The 23,894-nt window shown below is 40.3% G+C and overlaps 1 protein-coding gene across 1 annotated transcript in view; it reads right to left on the bottom strand.

The window, feature by feature from the left end:
• mrpl23 (mitochondrial ribosomal protein L23) overlaps nt 1-23,894 on the bottom strand; it is a 41,785-nt gene that overhangs the window by 4,962 nt on the left and 12,929 nt on the right. The window contains exon 4 of the mRNA XM_056452074.1: nt 11,832-11,905. Coding sequence (XP_056308049.1) covers nt 11,832-11,905 — 74 coding nt within the window. The remainder of the gene's footprint in view (nt 1-11,831; nt 11,906-23,894) is intronic.

Genomic DNA, 23,894 nt, shown 5'->3' with positions numbered 1-23,894 from the left:
TGGTATGCACCAGATCGAATCAGCATATGAATTTCATTGCCACTGGTGCTGCGACAAAGATGTATGAAGTATCAAGGGGTACTTCAAAGGCACACATAGTTACACGTTGCATCCCACCATCTCTAAACATTCAACTCTAAACAACTTTGAGCGATACAGAGACTGTCGATGTTAGGCGTTTGTTCTTTTTGCTTAGCAATGTATAGAAGGCAACATGCCATCCAATTTGCTTAAACTAAGTGTTCTAAAGTATGTCTATATTTTACAAGTAAGGATTCTGACACAGCAACGTGCAGCAGATGCTTTACATAAGTTGCGTGTAAGTGGGGAAACACGTCAAATTTAGTGAATCAACTTTAAGGCAGAGGAATGCACCGTCTGTGACAGCTTGCAACATCATCTGCCACTTTCAGTGACTTCGTTTACCTGGACATCAGTAATCTGAATAAGACAATAATGTGATTAAGGTGTTTACATGAGTTCCTTTCATTTTCCCGTTTTCCATGTTATAGCACATACACTGATTGACGTTGTTGCATCACCATGCTATCCAACGTTTCCTCCGGAGTTTCATGTAATATTGGGTGTCACATACTGCACGCCGAATGGAAAGAATAAACTTTTGCATTTTGCGATGTGTGTGTGTCTGTGGTCATGTAACAGCCGTGTGTGCATAACCTGTCTTATAAGGGCCAATCCTAATTCTATTTTTGCACCCCTACCCCATGGCCCTTGAAACAGAGTGTGAAGGGGAAGGGTTTCAAAATTTACCCCTAAGAAATGGGACAGCACTACAGCACCTGCACATGTCATTGCGATCTCTTGCTTCATATGAGATCGACGATGGCGGCTCTGTAGTTATTCCAGTTGTGTTATATTTTGGTTTTTATCTTAAGGAAATCTCTGAAGACATATCTCATGTCATGTTATCATAACGATGTAATGTGACAATATGATCGTAACTATACTGTGGATTTACACAGGGGCCATATTCATCTATGAAAAGACAAAAAAACAGCATTAACATTATACCAGACACTGTAAAAAGGTCATTCCCAGCCACTAGATTTTTCTGACAGGGTATTCAAGTGTCATTGAGTGTCAGAATGTTGTGGGACTGCTATATAGGAGTTATTATTATGGATTATAGATAGTAAAATTTAGCGTTTTTTATTTTAGCGTTATTTTTTAAAGCATGACGGTAACACACGAATGTGGTTATGAATGTATTAAAACATATGCTTGTTTGTTGTAAAAATTTGTAATAATGATAAAAAAAATGCTAATTTGTAAGGATCGTCTCACTTCCGGGTGCAGCTATGCTGTCGTTGTGGCTGGTGTATTTTGGGAAATTTTCTTACCCCTTGTTTTTGAGTGTGGTCCTGAAAAATTTGTAGTGTTTGAGGGGGTATCTAGCCCCTGCCCTTAGCCCTATGCCTTCAAGCTAAAGACAATTGGGACACCCCTACCCCTTCACATGAACGCGGAAAGGGGAAGGGCTAAGGGGTAGAATTGGGATTGGGCCTAAATGCAGCAAAAAGTCCTACAGTACATGATGGTAACAGTTCGATTAAGGTGTTTACATGTCTGTACTGCACTTTAATAATGCAACTGAAATAGGAATACTCCACATGTCCTAATTACATTTCTGTTTAGTTAAATTATGACTTTAGTCGGATTAAGGTAATCAAAAATCACCGTTTACATGGGTGACTAAATCAGAGTATTGTCTTAATCATATTAAAATCAGAGTATTGGTGTCCATGTAAATGTGCTCAGTGAAGACTCAATCCCCAACCCTAAAAAAAAGTGTTCCCTGATTTTGATGACAGCCTCAGCACAGGTTAGTAGTAAGCAAATGTAATGTTAATTGCATAATGCAAATCTTGCCTCCATGCTAACAAACAAATTATCCAAAGAAATATATTAATGCATTTCCAATATATATGAATTGATGTATACTTTAAACTTTAATTATATTTAAATTATATTTAATTATAACAATTAAAAAAGTTTTTTTTTTTTTGTCATATAAACATTATTCTAGAGTCATCCACTATAATTTTGTGGCTCAAAAATATCAGTTCAGGCACCGTTTTGGCACCGGTACTGTTTTAAAAGTATCGATTTAGCACTGGTATCGAAATAACCTCAAATGATACCCAACGTTAACTAGGATGTTTTAGGGAAGTTGTCATAGGCTTTGGAAAATATTTTAATTTGAAAACCGCTAACCAGAGTTATGTGGAAACACTTTAACGAAATAGCACATTTCACTTTTAATCAATTTAGGTAAACAGCCTAGTCAGCCTAATTAACTTAAATTACTACTCCACTGTTAAAAATGCTTAAGGTATCAATTCATAGACTCTGCAGTCACCCCAAATCAGTAACCACCTTCCTTCTAGTACTCGTGATGAACCCTAGTGACTCACATCACATAATCACTTCCCGATCAGTCAACTGGGAACAGCTGGCATGACTTGGGCCAGTCTGAAAGGATTAGAAGATGGGGTTTCCGTACATAAGCACCACCCTTTTCTTTTTAGTCACTGCCTTATCTCCAGTGTTTGCTTTTTGATGATGATGATGGCTAAACTATCGGAAGCAGAACTTCCCATTTATGAATAGGATTTCCAAATGTCTTAAAGATTATTCGCATTCCCAATGAGAAGGGCAGAATTTAAGAAACAAATTACCTTTAGAAAAACACAGGAAGAAAATGCAAATGGTCGAAGGATATTTATTTACAGTTTCTATTATTTAAAGGAGTTAGCATAACAGTTCACTAGCAAAATCCTCCTGCTGAAGTGGGATCAAAATATGGGTGGATACCACAAAATTTTTGTTCTCATGTTTATCTCAGTTTCCCTTTGGGCAATTGCAACAGCACGCATGTTGATGACAACTGAGGTTTGATTTACTTAAAGGGAGAAAAGGATATCCCAAAATGATAATCTGCTCACCCTCAAATGATTCCAAACCTTTCAGAATTTCTTTCTTCTCTTGGACATGACGCAAGATATTTTGGAGTAAGCTGGAAAGAGTAATCACTGACTTCCATAGTAGGAAAAACAAATACTATGCAAGTCAATTGTTAGTCAATTTTTTACAAAATATTATTTTACAAAATATCTTATTTTGTGCTCAACAATAGAAAGAAACTTATAAAAATTTGAAACAACTGAGTAAATGATGACAGAATTTAAATGTTTGGAACCATCCCTTTAAGGAGTCAACAGATAAAATTAATAACTCTGGGATGTTCGATGAATATAACTGCGTTTTCAGGAGGTTTAAGGATGAGGCATGTTTGTGTAATGTTGGAACTCTATTAACAAGTTCATTACCAGACAGGGGAGCAGGAAATGCGGGGAGATGCTTGTAAACAGCTCCCTCTGCCAGTCTCACTGGGTGGGCCACACTGCAACTTCCTCTGAGTCCACAGTCTTAGCCGACAACCAATACACACGAACCACAGATATTTGGCTGCCCTAAGACACCTCATATCTCTTAGTCTTGACACACACTACACCATAAAAAAAGAGACTGAATCAAGCAAAACGTGACAACAATGGTGGGATAGTCAGGAGAGTTCTCCTGATAAAGAGATGATTTGTAGCTTAAATGGTTCTTGCAAATCACAGTGGTAAGTTTAGGGCAGTTCTATGGCTAGACAGACATTCCGAGGCTAGTCTTGGTAGCGAAGACCCAGGTTGGGACAAACAAATGGAAAACTCCCAGACTTGACCACAAGGGAGGAGCCGGATGTTCTCAACGAGTGCATGACCTCTATTCCATCCCAATAAACTCGCAAATTTGGTGCGACCTTTAAACCACAGTGACCAACAAAATGCTATGTGGATGGGTTTGTTTATGTAAAAAGTATGATTGTGTTAAAATGGAATGCTGCCTATGTACATTAAAAACAAACTAGACAATGGGACTATTCCAGCATTTCACATTTTATCTCAGGTTGTGTTGTATAACATGCTGGAAAAGCACCCAAATCAATACACAAATTATTCTTAATTATTTTAAGGATCAGATCATTTAATTGAATATATATGATGTGCATCACCATTTTGGAATGTATAATTTCTTGTGTAACTGCAGGTCAGCTGTATAACTATGCAAATCAAGGCACATTCATGCCAATAACTGTAATAATAACAATATATATATATATATATATATATATATATATATATAAAGAAAGCTTGTTACACGAAGAGCACTGGTTAGTTTTTGTGTTTGAGGTTGTTACTGCCTCTGTGGGAACCAGCATGGACAAACAGTGCGAATGTACGCATTTCAGAGGGATTGAAGGATCTGGCCCATCTGAGGCCCAGCTGAGGCCAATCTGGGCCCGTGCCAGTCTGTCTGTCTGCCCTGCTTCACTCTGACGCCTTGACTGCCTCCCAGCAGAGGACCAGCATTTGTGCGTAAACACTTCCTTTGGGCATGGGTATAGTGGCCCAGCTGTCAAAACCTGACTGGCCACAGCAGTAGAGAACATGATTCATGCAATGCGTTTCTCATGCCAAGGCACAGCTGCCCTGCCAAACATGTGTGGGGGTCCACGGTCTTTGTTCCCAAAACTACTCTAATGAATCTTCAACGCCAGGGAAAAGTGTGCGGAGGGAAAAATTAAACAAAACATATTATATTTCCTCAATGAGGACAGCCACAAGCCAAGCCTTTTTTTACCCATTACTGTAAAACAGAAGCAGGTTTCCACTGCGACTGGGGAATGGTTTCTCGTACAGACTGGTGTGTAGACAATCAGCTGGCACAAAGTCTTGCTTGTTAAATCATTACGGTCAAGCCAAGCGGTCAATCAAAAGTCTGCTTTCAGAATAGGATCAGTCCTTGTGTCATTTTAAGCCACTGAGTCACTTGTTCTAAGTTTGCAGTATTGACAGTTGTGACCAGTCGACTTGTTCAGACTTGCCCGAGCCCCAGCTATTTTTTGGCTCCCCAGGATATTAGATCCTGTCAACAGTAATCAGCGCTTCACTTTTTCCACATTTTTTTATGGTACAGCCTTATTCCAAAATGGATTAAATTAATTTCTTTCCACAAAATTCTATACACAATACCCCATAATGACAATTTGAATTTTTTTTTTTAATTTTTAGCAAATTTCTTAAAAATAAAAAACCTGAAAAATCACATGTACATAAGTATTCACAGCCTTTGCTCAATACTTTGTTGATGCACCTTTGGCAGTAATTACAGCCTCAAGTCTTTTTGAATATGATGCCACAAGCTTGGCACACCTGTCTTTGGGAATTTTTGCCCATTCCTCTTTGCAGTACCTCTCAAGCTCTATCAGGTTGGATAGGAAGCGACAATGTACAGCCATTTTCAGATCTCTCCAGAGATGTTCAATAGGATTTAAGTCTGGGATCTGGCTGGGCCACTCAAGGACATTCACAGAGTTGTTGTGAAGCCACTCCATTGATATTTTGGCGGTGTGCTTTGGGTCATTGTCTTGCTGGAAGATGAACCGTCACCCCATTCTGAGGTCAAGAGCACTCTGAAACAGGTTTTCATTCAAGATGTCTCTGTACATTGCTGCATTCATCTTTCCCTCTATCCTGACTAGTCTTCTAGTTACTGCGGCTGAAAAACATCCCCACAGCATGATGCTGCCACCACCATGCTTCACTGTAGGGATAATATTAGCCTGGGGATGAGCGGTGCCTGGTTTTCTCTAAATGTAACACCTGTCATTCACTCCAAAGAGTTCAATATTAGTCAACAGACCAGAGAATTTTGTTTCTTATGGTCTGAGAGTCCTTCAGACGCCTTTTGGCAAATTCCAGGTGGGGAGCGGCTTCCGCCTGGCCACTCTACCATACAGACCTGATTGGTCCACAGATACAGGCCAGATTGCTGCACAGATGGTTGTCCTTCTGTAAGGTTCTCCTCACTCCACAGAAGAACGCTGGAGCTCAGACAGAGTGATCATCGGGTTATTGATCACCTCCCTGACTAAGGCCCATCTCTGGGCTTATCCCTGGGCGCGTCCTCAAAGCATGTGCAGAACAGCTCACTGGGGTATTCACAGACATTTTCAACCTGTCACTTAACCTAGCAACTGTGCCAACATGCTTTAAAACCACCTCTATTGTGCCAGTGCCCAAACACTCCAGCCCAACATACCTGAATGACTACCGCCCTGTAGCACTCACACCCATCATCATGAAGTGCTTCGAGCGGTTGGTCCTGGCGCATCTGAAAGACTCTTTGCCATCCACACTGGACCCACATCAGTTTGCCTACCGTGGCAACAGGAGCACAGAAGATGCCATCTCCATAGCACTGCACTCTGTCCTCACACACCTGGACAATAAAAACACTTATGCACGAATGCTGTTTGTTGACTTCAGCTCAGCATTCAACACTGTCATACCCTCTAAGCTAATGATCAAACTTAGAGACCTGGTTATCGACACGCCTCTCTGCAACTGGGTTATAAACTTTCTGACTAACAGACCTCAGAATGTTAGATCAGGCCACATCTGCTCCACCACCGTCACACTCAACACTGGTGTACCACAGGGCTGCGTGCTGAGCCCCTTCCTCTACTCCCTTTTTACCATCGACTGTACACCATCATCAAATTTGCAGATGACACCACAGTGATTGGTCTAATCAGCAATAATGATGAGTCTGCCTACAGGGAGAAGATACAGCATCTGGCCACTTGGTGCACCGACAATAATCTGCTCCTTAACACCAACAAGACTAAGGAGCTCATTGTGGACTTCAAGAAGGGACAAACAGGCTCACATGATCCCATCCTCATTAATGGGATGGTCGTTGAGCCTGTCTCATCCTTCAAGTTCCTGGGGACCCACATCTCAAAGGACCTTTCCTGGACCACCAACACCTCCAGCCTGGTCAAGAAGGCTCACCAGCGCCTATTTTTCTTGAGGCAACTTAAGAAAAACCAGCTTTCATCAGCTGTCTTGGTGAACTTCTACCGCTGCACAATAGAAAGCATCCTGACCAACTGCGTCACAGTCTGGTATGGAAGCTGCTCTGTTGCTGAGCGGAAGGCACTGCAGCGGGTGGTGAAAACTGCCCAACGCATCACAGGGACTACACTGCCAGCCATTGAGGACATCCAGAAGAAACACTGTCTGCGCAGAGCACGCAGTATTCTTAAGGACACCTCTCACCCTGCTCACAGACTGTTTTCTCTCCTGCCTTCAGGCAGGCGCTTCAGGCTACCCGGACAAAAACCAGCTGACTGAGAAACAGCTTTTTCCCAGAGCTGTCTTGCTTTTGAACGCTGCCCCTCACTGACTCTTTTGCCCCCCAATACACCCCCCACACTGCTTTAACTTATACTCCTCAGAATCACTGCACCATTTAACATTTGCACATTTAAAGTTTGCACATATTCATTGCACTGATTCACTTATTTGAACTGTACATACCCACTGCAAATGGACATTTGTAATTATGTTTATCTGTCTGCACACTTCTGCTATTAATAGCATCCTGTACATATATCCATTTATCGTAAATCTGTTCATAGCTAATACAACCTGTATATAATGTTCATAGTACATCCATCTGTAAATATTACCATAATTTTTCTATAACTGCACTTTATAACTTATACCTATATCCTGCACTTGCTGCTATTGCACTGCTCGTTAGACCGAAACTGCATTTCATTGCCTTGTACTTGTACATGTGTAATGACAATAAAGTTGAATCTAATCTAATCTAATCTAATCTCCCCCAGTCACTCAGCTTCGATGGCCGACCATCTCTAGGTTGAGTCCTGGTGGTTCCAAACATCTTCCACTTATGAATGATGTAGGCCACTGTGTTCATTGGAACTTTCAGAGCAGCAGGAATTTTTCTGTAACCTTCCCCAGTCTTGTGGGGGTCTACAGACAATTCCTTTGTCTTCATGCTTGGTTTGTGCTTTGACATGCACTGTCAACCCTGGGACCTTATTTAGACAGGTGTATGACTTTTCAAATCATGTCCAATCAACTGAATTTACCACAGGTGAACTCCAATTAAGCTGCTGAAACATCTCAAGAATGATCAGTGGAAACAGAATGTACCTAAACTCAATTTATACCTTCATGGCAAAGGCTGTGAATACTTATGTACATGTGATTTTTCAGGTTTTTTATTTTTAATAAATTTGCAACAATTTCAAAAAATCTTTTTTTCACATTGTCATTATGGGATATTGTGTGTAGAATTTTGAGGAAATAAATGAATTTAATCCATTTTGGAAAAAGGCTGTAACATAAAAAATGTGGAAAAAGGGAAGCGCTATGAATACTTTCCGGATTCACTGTAAACTCTACTTTTGCATGGATACTACACTGAACCTATCCCTCAATCTCCAGTGTACAAATTGAATCCAAGAGAGGAGGAAAGGAACGCAAGAGACAGAGATAGAAGAAGCAGGAAAACCGGGAGGTGTTACCATAACAGGAAAAGCATTGCTGGTTGAAATTGATACCAAAATAAAGCCGTGTGGTGCCTAAGTGTCAAGAGCCTGATAAAAACAGTGGGTACAATCAGAGGATTTTATGACCCTAAGTGTTCGAAATACTAAACGGGAATGACTTGAAGGAAATATAAGACACATCTCATAAAGCACATGAAGTAGATGTGGAAGGAGCAGTTCAATATCATCTTCTTTACTTGTGTCTGCTGGCACTCACAGAGGCTGTCTCGTAGTGGACGTACACTGGGGAGCACAGAGTGTGTGTGCTTGCTTCAAACAGGATGCCAGAGACCCCGCTGGCCTTTCCATTATTCATGCTGTGCTTCTTTCATCTGCACACAGCCTTACGAAAGTCCTTGTGGTGGATGAATACTGTACATTTGTAATTAAAAAATTGGAAATCAATTAAAACAACAATGTTAATGAATTCTGGCTAAAACCAATAGCGTGGTAAAGGATGACAGTTTCTTTATTGAAATAAAAGCCATCTACAATGCTATTAATGCTGTATAATTTCAAACCCACCCTGTACTTTTCCCTACAGTGGCAAATCTAACTAGTAGCTTTTCTATTGTATAACGCCAAGCTTGCCTAACTTTGTTTTTCTTCTACAATGACCAACTGACCTTTTCTATTCTACAGTACAATGATGAACTTCATACTAGACTTAACTGGTACAGTACCTTTTGTGTACACAGTACATTGATACAACTTATTTTGTAACTTCTCCATATGACAAATTTACTTATTACCCATTTAATTCTAAAATCATAACCTTGACTCTTGAAATCCTTATTTCAAATTAAGTCTGGCATGTAACACTTCTAGAAATGGTCGTTTTCTTTTTTTCATTACTTTTGTTTACAATATTCTGAACGGCAAAGAATACATGATTATTTAGGGTCTCACACGAAACACTACTGAAGCAAAACGTTGCCATCTAGTGTTGATAAGATCGCAATTTCCATTTTCACGACTGACTTAAATCAGCAAAAATTGCAAGGGTGTTAATTTGTGCAGGTCATTCATGGGGAGATATCTGTAACAGGAAGGAACCAATTTGAATAGAAAAAATAACAGTGTGCTTTAGTGAGGTTGAGTTTCACTCGGTTTTGTTCTGTGGTAATTGAGCAGAGTGTGCTCACAAGTTCAGGTGGAACATTGCGATCTGATCTAAAAGGTAGCCTGGCTACCAGCTGATCCAGACGAAACACGGCCCCAAAAACAACGACTCAGCAACAAGCTCTCAAACAACAACAACAAACATTCATTAGAACCTTGTCTTGCCAAACATTGATGCTTGAAACAAGACCCTTCTTCAATATAGAGAAGGGACAAATATAAACAGTTGTTGTCAACAAATGGGCAAACATGAGTGTTGCTGCAGAATCTTGGCTTTGCAGGGCAAGTGTTTCAATGGCATGGAAGTACTGAAATGAATTTGTAAGTGAAGATGCAAGGAGCATTTGATTCTGATTGGGATTCTCTATGTAATAACGTGCTCCGTGTTTTATACCAGTCAGCCAGGGAAACTACAGACTCGATGTCAAAAAACATAACCTTTATAACCAGCACCACAGTCATGGTCTTGCAAAGGGAAGCACAGGATATCACTGCATCTCACTAGAGCGTTACATGCAAAGCGGTCAAATGCAAGACCTTGATATTGTCTTAAGATTTTATGTTGCTTAAGACTTTCCTGACCCCTGTCTGGACCTCCCTTTTCTGGCACAGCTCCACAGTGCCCTCACTCACCTCGCTTCATGTGTCGACTCAATCCGTAACCCCCTCCTCCTCCTTGATGAACTCTCTCTCCTCCCGCACTCCTCCCCACCGTGGGGAGGTCTGATGAGAGAGTGGCCGTCAAGAAACCATACTAACACAAGGCTTTTTCTACAAGCCTGGAGTTTGTAAAATATGGGGGGTTCAGAGAAGGGGGAGTCATAGAGAGCGTTCTTTGCTGTATTGCCTCTGGAATATTAGCTGATGTAGTGCGTAGGGGGGGATGGGCTGGCGGGGGAACCATTGAGGGTATCCAACCACAGAACACTCCCCCACATGTGGTGTCAATTAGGAACAATCTTGTTTTTACCCACCACTGAAAAGAAAGGAGGGCTTTTCTTGGGCAGTGTTTTTCTCTTTGCAGACCTGCTCGAGGAGAAGAAAGCGGCCGGAAATTTGGTTTCATATCAGTGTTTTTCACCGCAGTCTGAGATTTTTTAGCTCTCATGTTATTCACACATAAATAAGCATGGCTTTCTGAAAAACGTAACAAGGAAGTAGTTCTCTCATGAAATGTTTAATCAAATATGGCACTGTATCTCAAAAGAGGACAAATGTTAGGAACAGGATGCAGGAATTTGCCGGTTCCAAGTCCCTAACTAGGTTTATGAGGAGGTTCAATTGACAGCACAAAGCCACACAGGAAGTCATTCGACTGTTGTCAGGAGGAAGTTCACCTTTAAATATTAATTTGTGTTTTGGTTATGTCTCCCATTACAAGCTGCTTTGTTTGGACTAATTAAATTATTTATCCCTGCCTTGATTGATATGAAAACAAGTACAAACAAGTTAATGCTTCTCTTACCAACTAAAAACCATAAAGAACCAAAAGCTGCTTTCCCAAAGGTATCAAGGGAGATCAGATTAGGGTATTTTCACAACGGCATACTTCAAACGCAGTCCATATCAACAGCCCAGAGCTCAGCCCAAATGCAGGTGTGAATCCAGCAGTGTGGTTGGCCACTGGATCGCGACCAAAATTAACTTTCTGATGCCCCAAGAAACAACTATCCCATCCGCCCATGATAATAACCATAGCTCTCTGAGAACTTTGTACTATAATTCCAGCACAAAGTCTGGCATGTAACCAAAGACGACCTCTTGCCTTCTTGGCCAAAGCCAGAACCGTCTTTCTCAGGAGGATAGCAATGGATGTGTGGGAGACACAGAAACTAAACAAGCAGCACTGGGACTCAGGGAGTCCACCACAATAAGGTGAGGTTTTGCTTCAAAGAGTACCTGTGCCTCAGGGTTTTTTTGAGGGAACTTACACTGTGATGGGTCCTCAAAATAAAAATGTGGAGCTTAAACGCCCAAACATCCCATTTCTCAAGGGTGTCTTGTTTTGTTGAACAACTCAAAAACTGCATCTGACCCAAACTCCTATAATCAAAAAGGTCGTCAAATGTTGTTTTTCAGCTGACACCCTTCACTTTGAATTGCCCACTTTCTGAAAATCAAGACGGCCAGAAACAACCACAGGAACAGACAGAGATTTTAACAATGCATGTCAGATTCTTTCAAGTGAAGACCCCAATAGGATAACACTTACCAATTGAACGTATGCCACTTTGTAATCTGGCTTCTTCACCCGTTGATTTAAGTGGTTTCGTTTCTTGTTTGAACCTTAGGACAAGAAAAAGATTAATTAATTATACTTATAACAGCTGTACATTCAATTTGCAATACAATATTACACATTTTGAATTAATTATCATATATTATAGAACAATGGTCTCAAACTTAATTGCTGGAGGGCTGAAGCACTGCACAGTTTAGCTCCAATCACCTCCAACTCACACCTGCTCAATAGACTCTAGTAGTCTTGAGCACCTTGATTAAGCTGGATTTTTACTTTCGCCTTGCTCTGCATCGCACACCTCCGCTAACTGCACGCGCACCTCATATAACGGACAAGGCTTTTATACTTGCCATGTTCGCCATTGTAATATTCTTTAAAATTACAGGGGGTGGTCAAAAGATTCAATTCAATTCAATTCACCTTTATTTGTATAGCGCTTATACAATGTAGATTGTGTCAAAGCAGCTTCACATAAAAGGTCACAGTAAATAGGAACAGTGTAGTTCAGTTTGTAGTGTTTAAGTTCAGTTCAGTTTAGCTCAGTTCAGTGTGGTTTAATAATCACTACTGAGAGTCCAAATATTGAAGAGCAAATCCAACGATGCGCAGCTCTACAGATCCTGAACCATGCAAGCCAGTGGCGACAGCGGAGAGGGAAAAAAAACTTCACTAAAGGCGGAAGTGAAGAAAAAAAACCTTGAGAGAAACCAGGCTCAGTTGGGCACGACCATTTTAATTTCTCCGCTGGCCAAACGTTTGTGCAGAGCTGTAGTCTCAGTGGCGGAGGCTGGAAGCTGGCCTCAGCGAAGACTCGTCTGTCTCTGGAGCGTCACAGGAATCAGTCTCATGTTCTCCACTCCTCCATGACCATCACAGTAGCTGCTCAGGATTCGGCCAGGTCCAGGATATAAAAAACCTTGGGATCATCTCGTCGTTGGTCTTGGATCGAGTCAGTGACTCTGCATAGTCTGAGGGCCTCGGGAAGAGTATCCCCAGGTGGAAATGGAGAATAAAGAAAATAATTAGCGTAGCTGATGTTCACAGTGTATATCAACAAGATGCATAACCTGTGTGGAAGCCCCCAAGTGGTGCACTAAGTGTATGCTTTACTGAACAGATAGGTCTTTAATCTAGTTTTGAATTGGGAGAGTGTGTCTGAGCCTCGGACGTTATCAGGAAGGCTATTCCAGAGTTTAGGAGCTATAAATGAGAAGGCTCGACCTCCTTTACTCGACTTTGCTATTCTAGGTACTACCAGAAGCCCTGAGTTTTGAGACCTTAAAGAGCGAGTTGGATTGTAGCGAGACAGAAGATTGGTTAGATAAACAGGAGCTAGATTATTTAAAGCTTTATATGTAAGAAGCAATATTTTAAATTCAATACGAAACTTAACAGGCAGCCAGTGTAAGGAGGATAAAATTGGGGTGATGTGATCAAATTTTCTAGACCTGGTAAGAACTCTGGCAGCTGCATTTTGTACTAGCTGAAGTTTGTTAATAGAGGATGCTGGGCAGCCAGCAAACAGTGCATTACAGTAGTCCAGCCTAGAAGTCATAAAAGCATGGACTAGCTTTTCTGCATCTGAGATGGATAGCATACTTCGTAACTTAGCGATATTTCTCAGATGAAAGAAAGCAGTTTTTGTGACATGGGATATATGATTTTTAAAAGTTAAATTACTGTCTAATATGACACCCAGATCTTTTATAGTAGAGCTAACGCTAACTTTGTATCCCTCTAATTGTAGGTCGAGTTGTGAGATCTGCTGTGTACAGGATTTAGGCCCAATAAGTAATAATTCTGTTTTGTCTGAGTTTAAGAGAAGATAATTGTTGGTCATCCAGTCTTTAACATCTTTAATACACTCAGTTAGCTTGGACAGATTAGACGTCTCGTCAGGTTTAGTTGAAATATATAATTGAGTATCATCTGCATAGCAGTGAAAGCTGATCCCATGTCTTCTAATAATGTCTCCCAGGGGTAGCATGTATATTGTAAACAGCAAAGGGCCTAAAACTGATCCTTGAGGCACCCCGTATTTTACTGGGCTGATTTGTGAAGGCTGTCCATTAATATTCACAAACTGGTAACGGTCAGATAAGTATGACTTAAACCATTGTAGGGCATGTCCCTGGACACCTGTAGACTTTAAGCGATTAATAAGGATACCATGGTCAATGGTGTCAAATGCCTCACTAAGATCGAGTAGAACTAAAAGAAACTGACCATAAAGTCAGATGGATAAACAGAGAAGTAGAAAGTTTGCGGAACTACGTCATATCATTAATATCGTTCAATATTTTTAAACTAATTATTTTTATAAATTATTTTAATGCTTATAAGGATTTTTATAAACATTCAAGATTTTATTTTATCAAACTTTGATGCATCACTTGCTTTTGTTCATATCTCGGACAGTTTTACCTATTAAAGTTTATTAAAATACGAATGACAACAGAACAAGAATGGCAAAAAAAAAAAGCAAAAAAAAAAAAGTACTCTTACAAAAAAATTCAGGTGTTTATTTTAGATTTAGCCCACTCCACAATTCACACATTATTGTCTGGCTAGTTTCTGTCCTCTTCTTATGCTAAAAATGAAGTAATAGTACAACATTCCTGACTATGATCACCAATAAAAGCCTAGAAAAACAGGTTTAAATATTTTTTCCAGTTATCAAAGAAATAATTTGTGACTTCATTTTAGTTTTGTAAATATTAAATTGTTTTAAATTCAAAATTGTAAAACATACATCAGTGTAAAACCTATGAATGGTGGAAAAACCTTCTGTAATTGTGTATTAAATTCACCCGGGTCTCCACTTTTGCCATGGCCTCTCTTTTTGATTTTAAAAAAACTTATCTTTTAAGTTTTTCTAAACTTTTTAATAATAACTTACTTTCTTTCCCACAGTTGTTGCAATTACTAGCCAATAATTATTACTCATCTTATTATCCCTATGATCATGCATGGACGGATCATAAAAATGTCTGTACAGTCATAACTGTTTCAGACAAAATCTTTTAAAGTGGTACATATTCAACTCAAATCAAACGCGGTGCACTGTTTGTTCGAGTCTCAAAAAAAAAAAACGTGAAAAAAACGCCGAAATCATGTCGCACGCACCCAAAGCAAACATCCACAAACTCAGCGATGACATCACATTCGCCATGCGCACTCAAGCAAACTAGCGGACGCGTCGAGTATGAACCAGGCTTCAGTTGAATCAGCTTTGTTTGATTAGGGTAGAAGCAAAACTGTGTAGAGCTGCGGCCCTCCAGGAATCCAGTTGGAGACTTATATTTTAGAAAATTGCTATTACATTTGATGACACAGATTGGATGCATACAGTTTATGAAAACTACTTTTGTTTTTACACCTATGATTTCTTTATTTTGACAACATGCTGCTAAAATATAAATAAGATCAATGTGTTTTACAGTGTAATACAATGACTGCTAAACTACTAATTAAATCTACCTGCAATACTTCGTGCTGACTAGTAAGGGCTCTGCCAGAAAATATCAATAAAACAAAATGAATTTAATACTACAAACTAAGTTAACATTCAGACGGCAGTATTAAACCCTCAAAGAAGTTTATACCTTGTAGAATAGTTCAGATTTCTACTTTGTGTCTATTAGGGCAACAGAGGGTTTGGTTTATTTGTGAGGAGGTCAACGTCTTCAGTCCAGTTAACTGTGGAATGCATGTTAACCTTTTCCCAGCTGGCCATGGTATAACTGCACAAAGGCTGTTAGGTAATTTATACAAAACCCAGCAAAAGTCAGAAAGTAAATCTGAACCAAATCAGTTCAAAGTGATAATGCAAAGGAGGTCATAAGGATTATACTGCTCGTGTAATATTTTGTTGGGCTACCATTACATTTATGGCACACAAGTTGCCATGGCCTTGATTCAATATGCTTTTCCAATGTCGCATTTATTCCCATACAGAGTTGCATTGTTTTAGCCAATGTGTTATAGTGATGATGGAAGATTCAAACTGCTGTCCAAAATCTTATACAGCACATACCAAAGATTCTCAATATGGTTAAGTTCTGGACTCTGTTGTGGCTAATCCATGTGTACAAATGTTGTACACGCCCTGAACCACTCTTTTTTATAATTTGTGCCCGATGAATCCTGACTGTCATCTTGGAAAATTATTGTGCCATCATGGAAGAAAAATGCATTTATGGAATAATCTGGTCATTCTGTATATTCACGTAGTCAGCTGACCTCATTCTTTGGGCACAAAACATTGGTGAACCTAGACCTGACCAATTAAGCATCCACAAATCACAGCACTGCCCCCACCCCCAAAGCTTGTATGGTAGAATGGGTGCATCACTTCATCCACCTCTCTTCTTACCCTGATGCATCCATTACTCTGGAACAGGGTAAATCTGAACTAATCAAACTACATGAACTTCTTCTATTGCTCCATAGTCCATTCTTTTTGCTCCCTAGCAAATTAAAGCCTTTTCTCTCTGATTCGCCGCACTGATTATGGTTTTCTTTTAGTCCCAATTTCTTGAGTTCACTTCGCATTGTCCGTGTGGAAATGCTCTTACATTCACTATTAAACATAACCATGAGTTTTACTGTTACTGTTTTTATCACTGATTTGATTTCACCAGAAGTGATCAGTGATCTTGATCATTCAAGTTTTTCCCGACCACAATTCTTCCTCAAGATGATGGTTCGTCACTATCGATCCAGTTTTTAAAAACATGTTGGATAGCTCTTAACCAACATAATAGTTTGATAAATGAGAAGCTACTCTATGCATCGCTTTGAGTGGAATAAATTCCAACAAAAATTGGAAATATATCAAAGGTACTTTCAGGAGTTTAAAGGAATTGTTAACGACACAGCATTTTAATACTTTATATCTATAGTGACCTTTCTTTTAAGCTAAAAAAAATGGAACAATTTGACAGCTTTGTATAAAAAATAATAATAAATGAAGTAAGTATAAGTATGAGTGGTCTGATGCTGATCTTTGTAGTGGTAATCTTATTGTATTAAAAAATATCTTTCATAAGAGTCCATTTTTTTCACAGAATCAGCAATGATATTAAATTTGAATGGCAGTAATATAAGAACACCAACATTGGGGGGTTGAAATCTCTCTTTAAAAACTTATATAACTAAAATCTTTACAATGGTGGCTTGTGTGATGAGTTTTCTTATACATCACCAAAAAAAAAAGGAAAAAAAAGATTGCAGTCTTCCTTTACTGGTACAAGGAAACCCTAAACACACAAACACTCTCTCCAATTAGGGTCAACTGAACGGTCAACCCGCAAAACAGGTGAGAAGCACTTTTGTTCATGTATGCAATGCCTGTTTCCATTCCCATACTCCCACCCAACATTATATAGTATAAATAAATATTCAATCAAGCTCTCTTTTGAGGTTTCGTTGGCTGGCTACTATTATGTTACAAATCCCAGGCCTAAGGGGTAGTTATAGAGACCTCTTCCAAAATACTCAGTAGGAAAAAGAATAGACGCCTTGAGCCCGGGGGTTCCACCCAAACCCCCCTTTTCTCAGAATCCTTTAAACTATCAGCAGAGTGAAACCCATGACGCAGAGCGGGGCACCTTCTCTGACGTGGTCGATTTCACCTAATGGGTGTTCTGCATTTTTTACGTTGTGGCTGTAAAAATGGCTACTTTGCTTATTGGTCCTCCCCAGCGTTGGCGTGGAAACCACACGGAAAAATCCCAGTGGCGTAAACCCAACTGGCAGCTTGTAAAAGTGGTTCCCTCTGCGTTAACCAGACGGTAAAGCCTGTAATAACCCCAGCATTATTTACTTACCCTTTTCTATTATTGTTTGCTATAGTATCATAACCTTTATGTCTTGCAGGAATAGTTCATCTTTTAAAATGATGTCATCCTTAGTCGCACTCATGTCATTTCAAACTGATATGACTTTCATCTAATTTTCAGGAATTTCAGTTTCAGGATAGTTTTGAGCTCATCTAACACATCAGATATGACGTGTAATAAGCAAGTTAACACATTAAATCTTGTTATAACAACATAGGAAAATCATGACGAAGGTTTCAGTATTTCAATCACCCCTTTCAGACCACTATCATGTGATCTTTAAACCTTAAACGCATACCTCATATCATTCTAGTGCTGGGCAATAAATCTATATTGGTATTTATTGACCAAACACCATTGTCAATAACGATAAAAAAAAGTTCAGTATTAAGTTTTGGTATGAAGGCTATAGTTTTTAAAATGTGGCTGCTGAGCGTGCACCTTAGAAGGAACGGCAATAAGCTTAAGTCCGATTCACACGGGGCTTCAGCGTCAATGCTTGACAGAGGGCCTGTCTTAAATTGGGGGTTGAGGCGATCATCATAGCAGCGTCAGCCAATGAAATAAGTCCGCAATCGGCTACTGTCTGAGCTGGGGTATTTGCATAAAAGGATTTCATTGGCTGAGGCTTCTGTTGCCGCTTGAAAAGTTGAGAAATTCCCAACTTCTGCAGCGAGCAAAGCCACTGAAGCACCCACAATTCAGTTTGATGCTGACACCCCGTGTGAATGGGCCATTAGGGTGTAAGTTTGTCATTTCCAATAGAGACGCCCTACTTGTATGACTATATTACCCCCTGGGACGCCGTGACGGACGCATATTTTCCAGTTACACTCCAGAAAAACATCTGGGGCCTCATGTATCAACGCTGCGTACTCACAAATGTGTACGCCAAATTTCACGCTCACGTTTGGATTTACTAACGATGAAATTAAGGTGAGAATGTGCATTGGTCTACGCCAACTTCATGTCTGGCGTATGTGTATTTCTTGTGCGTGTTTGTTTTATTTCCATTGGTGACTCCTAGAGGCAATTATGTTAAACTGCACACTACAAAGTATTGCACAAACACATGTGAAAAACATTGCTATTATTTATAACTGATAAAATTGGTTAATTTATTTATTTATTTCAAATTATGTGATTAAGAACATAATAAAAAGCATTTGCAATAATAATTTGCAAATAATAAAAGCATTTGCAAATGTATACAACCCTTAGTCTATGGCAATGGCAGTGTTGGCCTTATTAGAGGACATTCAAGGCTCCAAGTTGGCAGGGTGCGCGATGGGCGGTTTCTTGGTGAGTGATGTATTTAAAGATATTATTAGACTTTCCCCCTTTATTTCTGTGTTTAAGACTGTTTTAAAGACCTATCCATTTTCTCTCGCGTTAAATACTCCTTGATAACTATTTATTGCTTTTATTTGTTAAATGTTTATTTTATATTCTGCTTCTCTGTCTTTAGCACTCCTATGTACAGCACTTTGGTCAACCTTGGTTGTTTTTAAATGTGCTTTATAAATAAATATTGTTGTTGTTAGTTATTCCAGCTCATTTTTTTTATTTTATTTATTTATTTTTTTTTATTGTGCCCTCAGTTTCATGTTAATTTGGTTGTACAAAGAGAATATGCGTGGGATTTCGTGTACGCAGTGTTTCATACATGTGAATTTTTTACTTTTAAGCACATTTACAGCTTTGTCCGTACGCAATGTATTAGTATTGATTCAACGCAAGTCTTCGTACATGAGGCCCCTGAACTTTTCTGAATGCCGCGAGTGCACCACGATTCATGTAGAACTAACCAATCTGCTTCACGCTTTGTATGGAATATACACATTTCAGTAATAATGGCAGACTAATTACTGCAGACAACACACAGCGCACCCAAACACTGCAACGCTTTTTACTTTTCTCCATAAACTTGTATCGGAGCTGCAGCAATGATTTGTCCGTTTGTCATCCTCTGCGAAAACGGTTGATGATTTGCATAGTTATGAGAGGCGACATCAGCGCGAGCGCAAAGCCCATTGTAAATGGTCAAGAAATCCACGTGCTGGCGCTTTTCACTTCAGATCAGAATAGCAACACATGTGAAAATGAGTGCCGTATAGCAGCAGTGACGAGATTATAAATAAAAAAGGATGTAAGGAAGTCGCCAGAGTGGTTTTTTGGTTTCTTTTCATGTGCATCTCAGCTACTAGCACCCCATCTGAAAGAGATTTTAGCATAGGGATAATGTAGCTCATTCAACTTCACAATTTGAAATGTTGCAATATGTATTGAATAATGATGATTGGTTCCTTTACTTGAAAGCTCAGATTTGATTTTCATCATTTGCTTTGTTTACAGAGTTTGAGGTTTACTGTATCATTATTATTCAAACCTTACAGATGTTGATATACCTTCACCATTGCACACACTTTGTAACATTTTATTTATTAAGTTTATGAGTCTTCTTAACACTTATGTTTATTTTATTATGAAGAGATCAGATATTTTGTTTAAATAATTATGTTTTTGACTATTAAAACTATTTGCCTTAGAAACGTTGGTAAAATAAAATAAAGTGGTTACATAAATAAAAAAATCTTAATATTTCTAAATGTATTGTTAAAAAATATTCAATAATTACATGCGTTATATCACAGAATGATATAAAAAATTATATTGTGATATTTTTTTTGCAATATCGCCCAGCCCGTCATTCAGTACCCTCTCCCTGATTTATTTTCTGAGTTGGGTATAAACCTTTTTAAAAGCCTGTTTAAATTTTTGTGTCATGGTAGCATAGTGGGTAGCATGATCGCCTCACAGCAAGAAGGTCGCTGGTTCGAGCCCAGGCTGGGTCAGTTGGCATTTTCTGTGTGGAGTTTGTATGTTCTCCCTGTGTTGGCGTGGGTTTCCTCTGAGTGCTCCGGTTTCCCCCACAGTCCAAAGACATCTGGTCTAGGTGAATTGAATAAGCTAAATTGGCCGAAGTGTATGTGTGTGAATGGGGGTTTTCCAGTTTTGGGTTGTGGCTGGAAGGGCATCCTCTGCGTAAACATGTGGTGGTTCATTCCGCTGTGGCGGATGTGATTTTTAACTATATAAAAGTAAAAAATCTGCTCTCTCTCTTTCAAAGATGCTTTATTGAAATCAGAAATCAGAAATCAGAAAGAGCTTTATTGCCAGGTATGTTCACACATACGAGGAATTTGTTTTCGTGACAAAGCTTCTACAGTGCAACAGCATTACAGAGACAGGACAAAAAACAGATAATAAATATATTTTTTTAAAATAGAAGTAAGTAGTGAGTGCAAATATACAGATGGACAAGTGTATGTACATGTTTATTACTATATACAACATTATATGTGCAGCTGTTATGTGCAAATTGGCATGTAAAGTGTGTTGTTAAATAAGTGTATATGTGTATAAAAGTGTATGGCAAGTAGTGATGTTGGTTTCGCAATTATTATCATCAAGTGTTCATGAGATGGATTGCCTGAGGGAAGAAACTGTTTCTGTGTCGGGCTGTTCTGGTGCGCAGTGCTCTGTAGCGTCAACCAGAAGGTAAAAGTTCAAAGAGGCAGTGTGCTGGGTGTAAGGGGTCCAGAGTGATTTTGGCAGCCCTTCTGCTCGCTCAGGATAAGTACAGTTCTTGGGGAGTAGGAAGGATTGTACCAGTGATTCGCTCAGCAGTCCGAACTATTTGACGTAGTCTTTGGAGGTCGTATTTAGTAGCTGAGCTAAACCAGACAGTTATTGATGTGCAGATGACTGATTCAATGATGGAGGTGTAGAACTGTTTCAGCAGCTCCTTTGGGAGGTTAAACTTCCTCAGCTGATGAAGAAAGTACAGCCTCTGTTGAGCTTTTTTGACAATGGAGTCAATGTGAGTGTCCCACTTCAGGTCCTGAGAGATGGTGGTGCCCAGGAACCTGAATGACTCCACTGCTGCCACAATGCTGTCCATGATGCTCAGTGGGGGGAGAGCAGGGGGGTTTCTCCTGAAGTCCACTATCATCTCCACTGTTTTGAGCGTGTTGAGCTCTAGGTTGTTGTGGCTACACCAGACAGCCAACTCCTTAACCTCCTGTCTGTAAGCAGACTCGTCACCGTCCTGAATGAGGCCGATAAGTGTGGTGTCGTCTGCAAACTTCAAGAGCTTCACAGAGGAGTCTTTTGATGTGCAGTCATTCGTGTACAGGGAGAAGAGCAGTGGGGAGAGGACACACCCCTGGGGGGCGCCAGTGCTGATTGTGCGGATACTAGATGAGATCTTTCCCAGCTTCACCAGCTGCTGCCTGTCAGTTAGGAAGCTGTTGATCCACTGACAGACAGAGGTGGGCACAGAGAGCTGAGTTAATTTGGGCAGGAGAACTTTTGGGATGATAGTGTTAAACGCCGAGCTGAAGTCAACAAACAAGATCCTCACATAGGTCCCTGGTCTGTCTAGGTGTTGCAGAGCATAATGCAGTCCCATATTTACTGCATCATCCACAGACCTGTTTGCTCTGTAGGCAAACTGAAGAGAGTCCAGTGAGGGTTCAGTGATGTCCTTCAGGTGGGCCAGCATCAGTTTTTCAAAAGACTTCATGACCACAGATGTTAGTGCCACCGGTCTGTAGTCATTTAGTCCTGTAAGTTTGGGTTTCTTTGGGATGGGCATGATGGTGGAGCGTTTGAGGCAGGAGGGCACTTCACACAGCTCCAGTGATCTGTTGAAGATCAGGGTGAAGATGGGGGCCAGTTGGTCAGCACAGGATTTTAAACAGGCTGGTGTTATAAAATCTGGGCCTGGTGCTTTTTTTCCTCATCTGTTTCCGAAAGACCTGGCGAACCTCATTTTCGTTAAACTGTAGTGCAGGTATGGGGGAGGCAGGGGGTGGTGGAGGTGTTAATGGTGGCGTGAAGAGCAGTTCAGAGTGGGTGTGGGGGGTTTTCTCAAACCGGCAGTAAAACTCATTCAGGTCGTTTGCAAGCCATTCATTGTCTACAGTGCTGGGGGGTGGTGTCTTGTAGTTTGTGATGTTTTTCAAACTTTTCCACACGGATGCTGAGTCGCTGGAAGAGAACTGACTCCTTAGTTCCTCAGAATAGTTCCTTTTTTGCGAATCTGATCTCCTTTTCCAGTGTGTATTTGGCCTGCTTATACAAGGCCCTATTCCCCATTCCTGTAAGCAACCTCCTTGGCCTGACGTAGCTGTCTGAGTTTTACAGTGAACCATGGTTTGTCATTGTTGTATGCGAGTTGAGTCCTGGTAGGAATGCACACGTCTTCACAGAAACTGATATAAGATGTTACAGTCTCTGTGAGCTCATCCAGATCGTTTGCAGCAGCTTCAAAAACACTCCAGTCAGTGAGGTCAAAACAGGCTTGTAGATCCCGCTCTGTTTCGTTAGTCCATCTTTTCACAGATCTTAATACAGGTTTGGCTGTTTTCAGTTTCTGCCTGTAGGTTGGAATGAGATGAATCAAACAATGGTCAGAATGTCCCAAAGCTGCTCGTTGGACGGAGCGGTACGCATCCTTTATTGTGGTATAGCAGTGATCCAGTATATTTCTGTCTCTTGTGGGACATGTAACATGCTGTCTATATTTTGGCAGTTCACGGGATAGTTTTGCTTTGTTAAAATCCCCGAGAATGATTAAAACAGAGTCCGGGTGTTGTTGCTCCATCACCGTGATCTGATCAGCTAGTTTCTGTATCGCCAGGCTAGCGTGCGCGAGTGGAGGAAAGTAAACACTGACGAGGATGAACGAGCAGAACTCGCGCGGGGAGTAAAAAGGCTTACAGTTAATAAACAGTGCTTCGAGATCTGGACAGCACATCTTCTTTAAAACTGTTACATCTGTACACCACCTTTCATTGATGTAAAAGCACGTCCCGCCACCGCGCGATTTCCGCATTGATTCTTCGTCGCGATCCGCTCTGAACAGCTGATAGCCCGGTAGGTGAAGCGCGTTGTCTGGTATGGTGTCGTTCAGCCAGGTTTCCGTGAAACACAGAGCAGCTGAATGCAGAAAATCCCTGTTTGTCTGAGAGAGCAGAATGAGTTCATCTATTTTGTTGGGTAGAGAGCGGAGATTTGCCAGATGGATGCTAGGCAACGCGGTTCGAAATCCGCGCTGTCTGAGTTTCACAAGCGCGCCTGCACGCTTTCCTCGTCTGCGCGCTTGAAAACGTTTGAGCAGCAC

Source organism: Danio aesculapii, chromosome 25 (genome assembly GCF_903798145.1).
Source record: "Danio aesculapii chromosome 25, fDanAes4.1, whole genome shotgun sequence".
NCBI classification, from domain to species: domain Eukaryota; kingdom Metazoa; phylum Chordata; class Actinopteri; order Cypriniformes; family Danionidae; genus Danio; species Danio aesculapii.
Note: the sequence above shows the minus strand (reverse complement) of the source record. Positions and strands in the feature narration are given on the sequence as shown.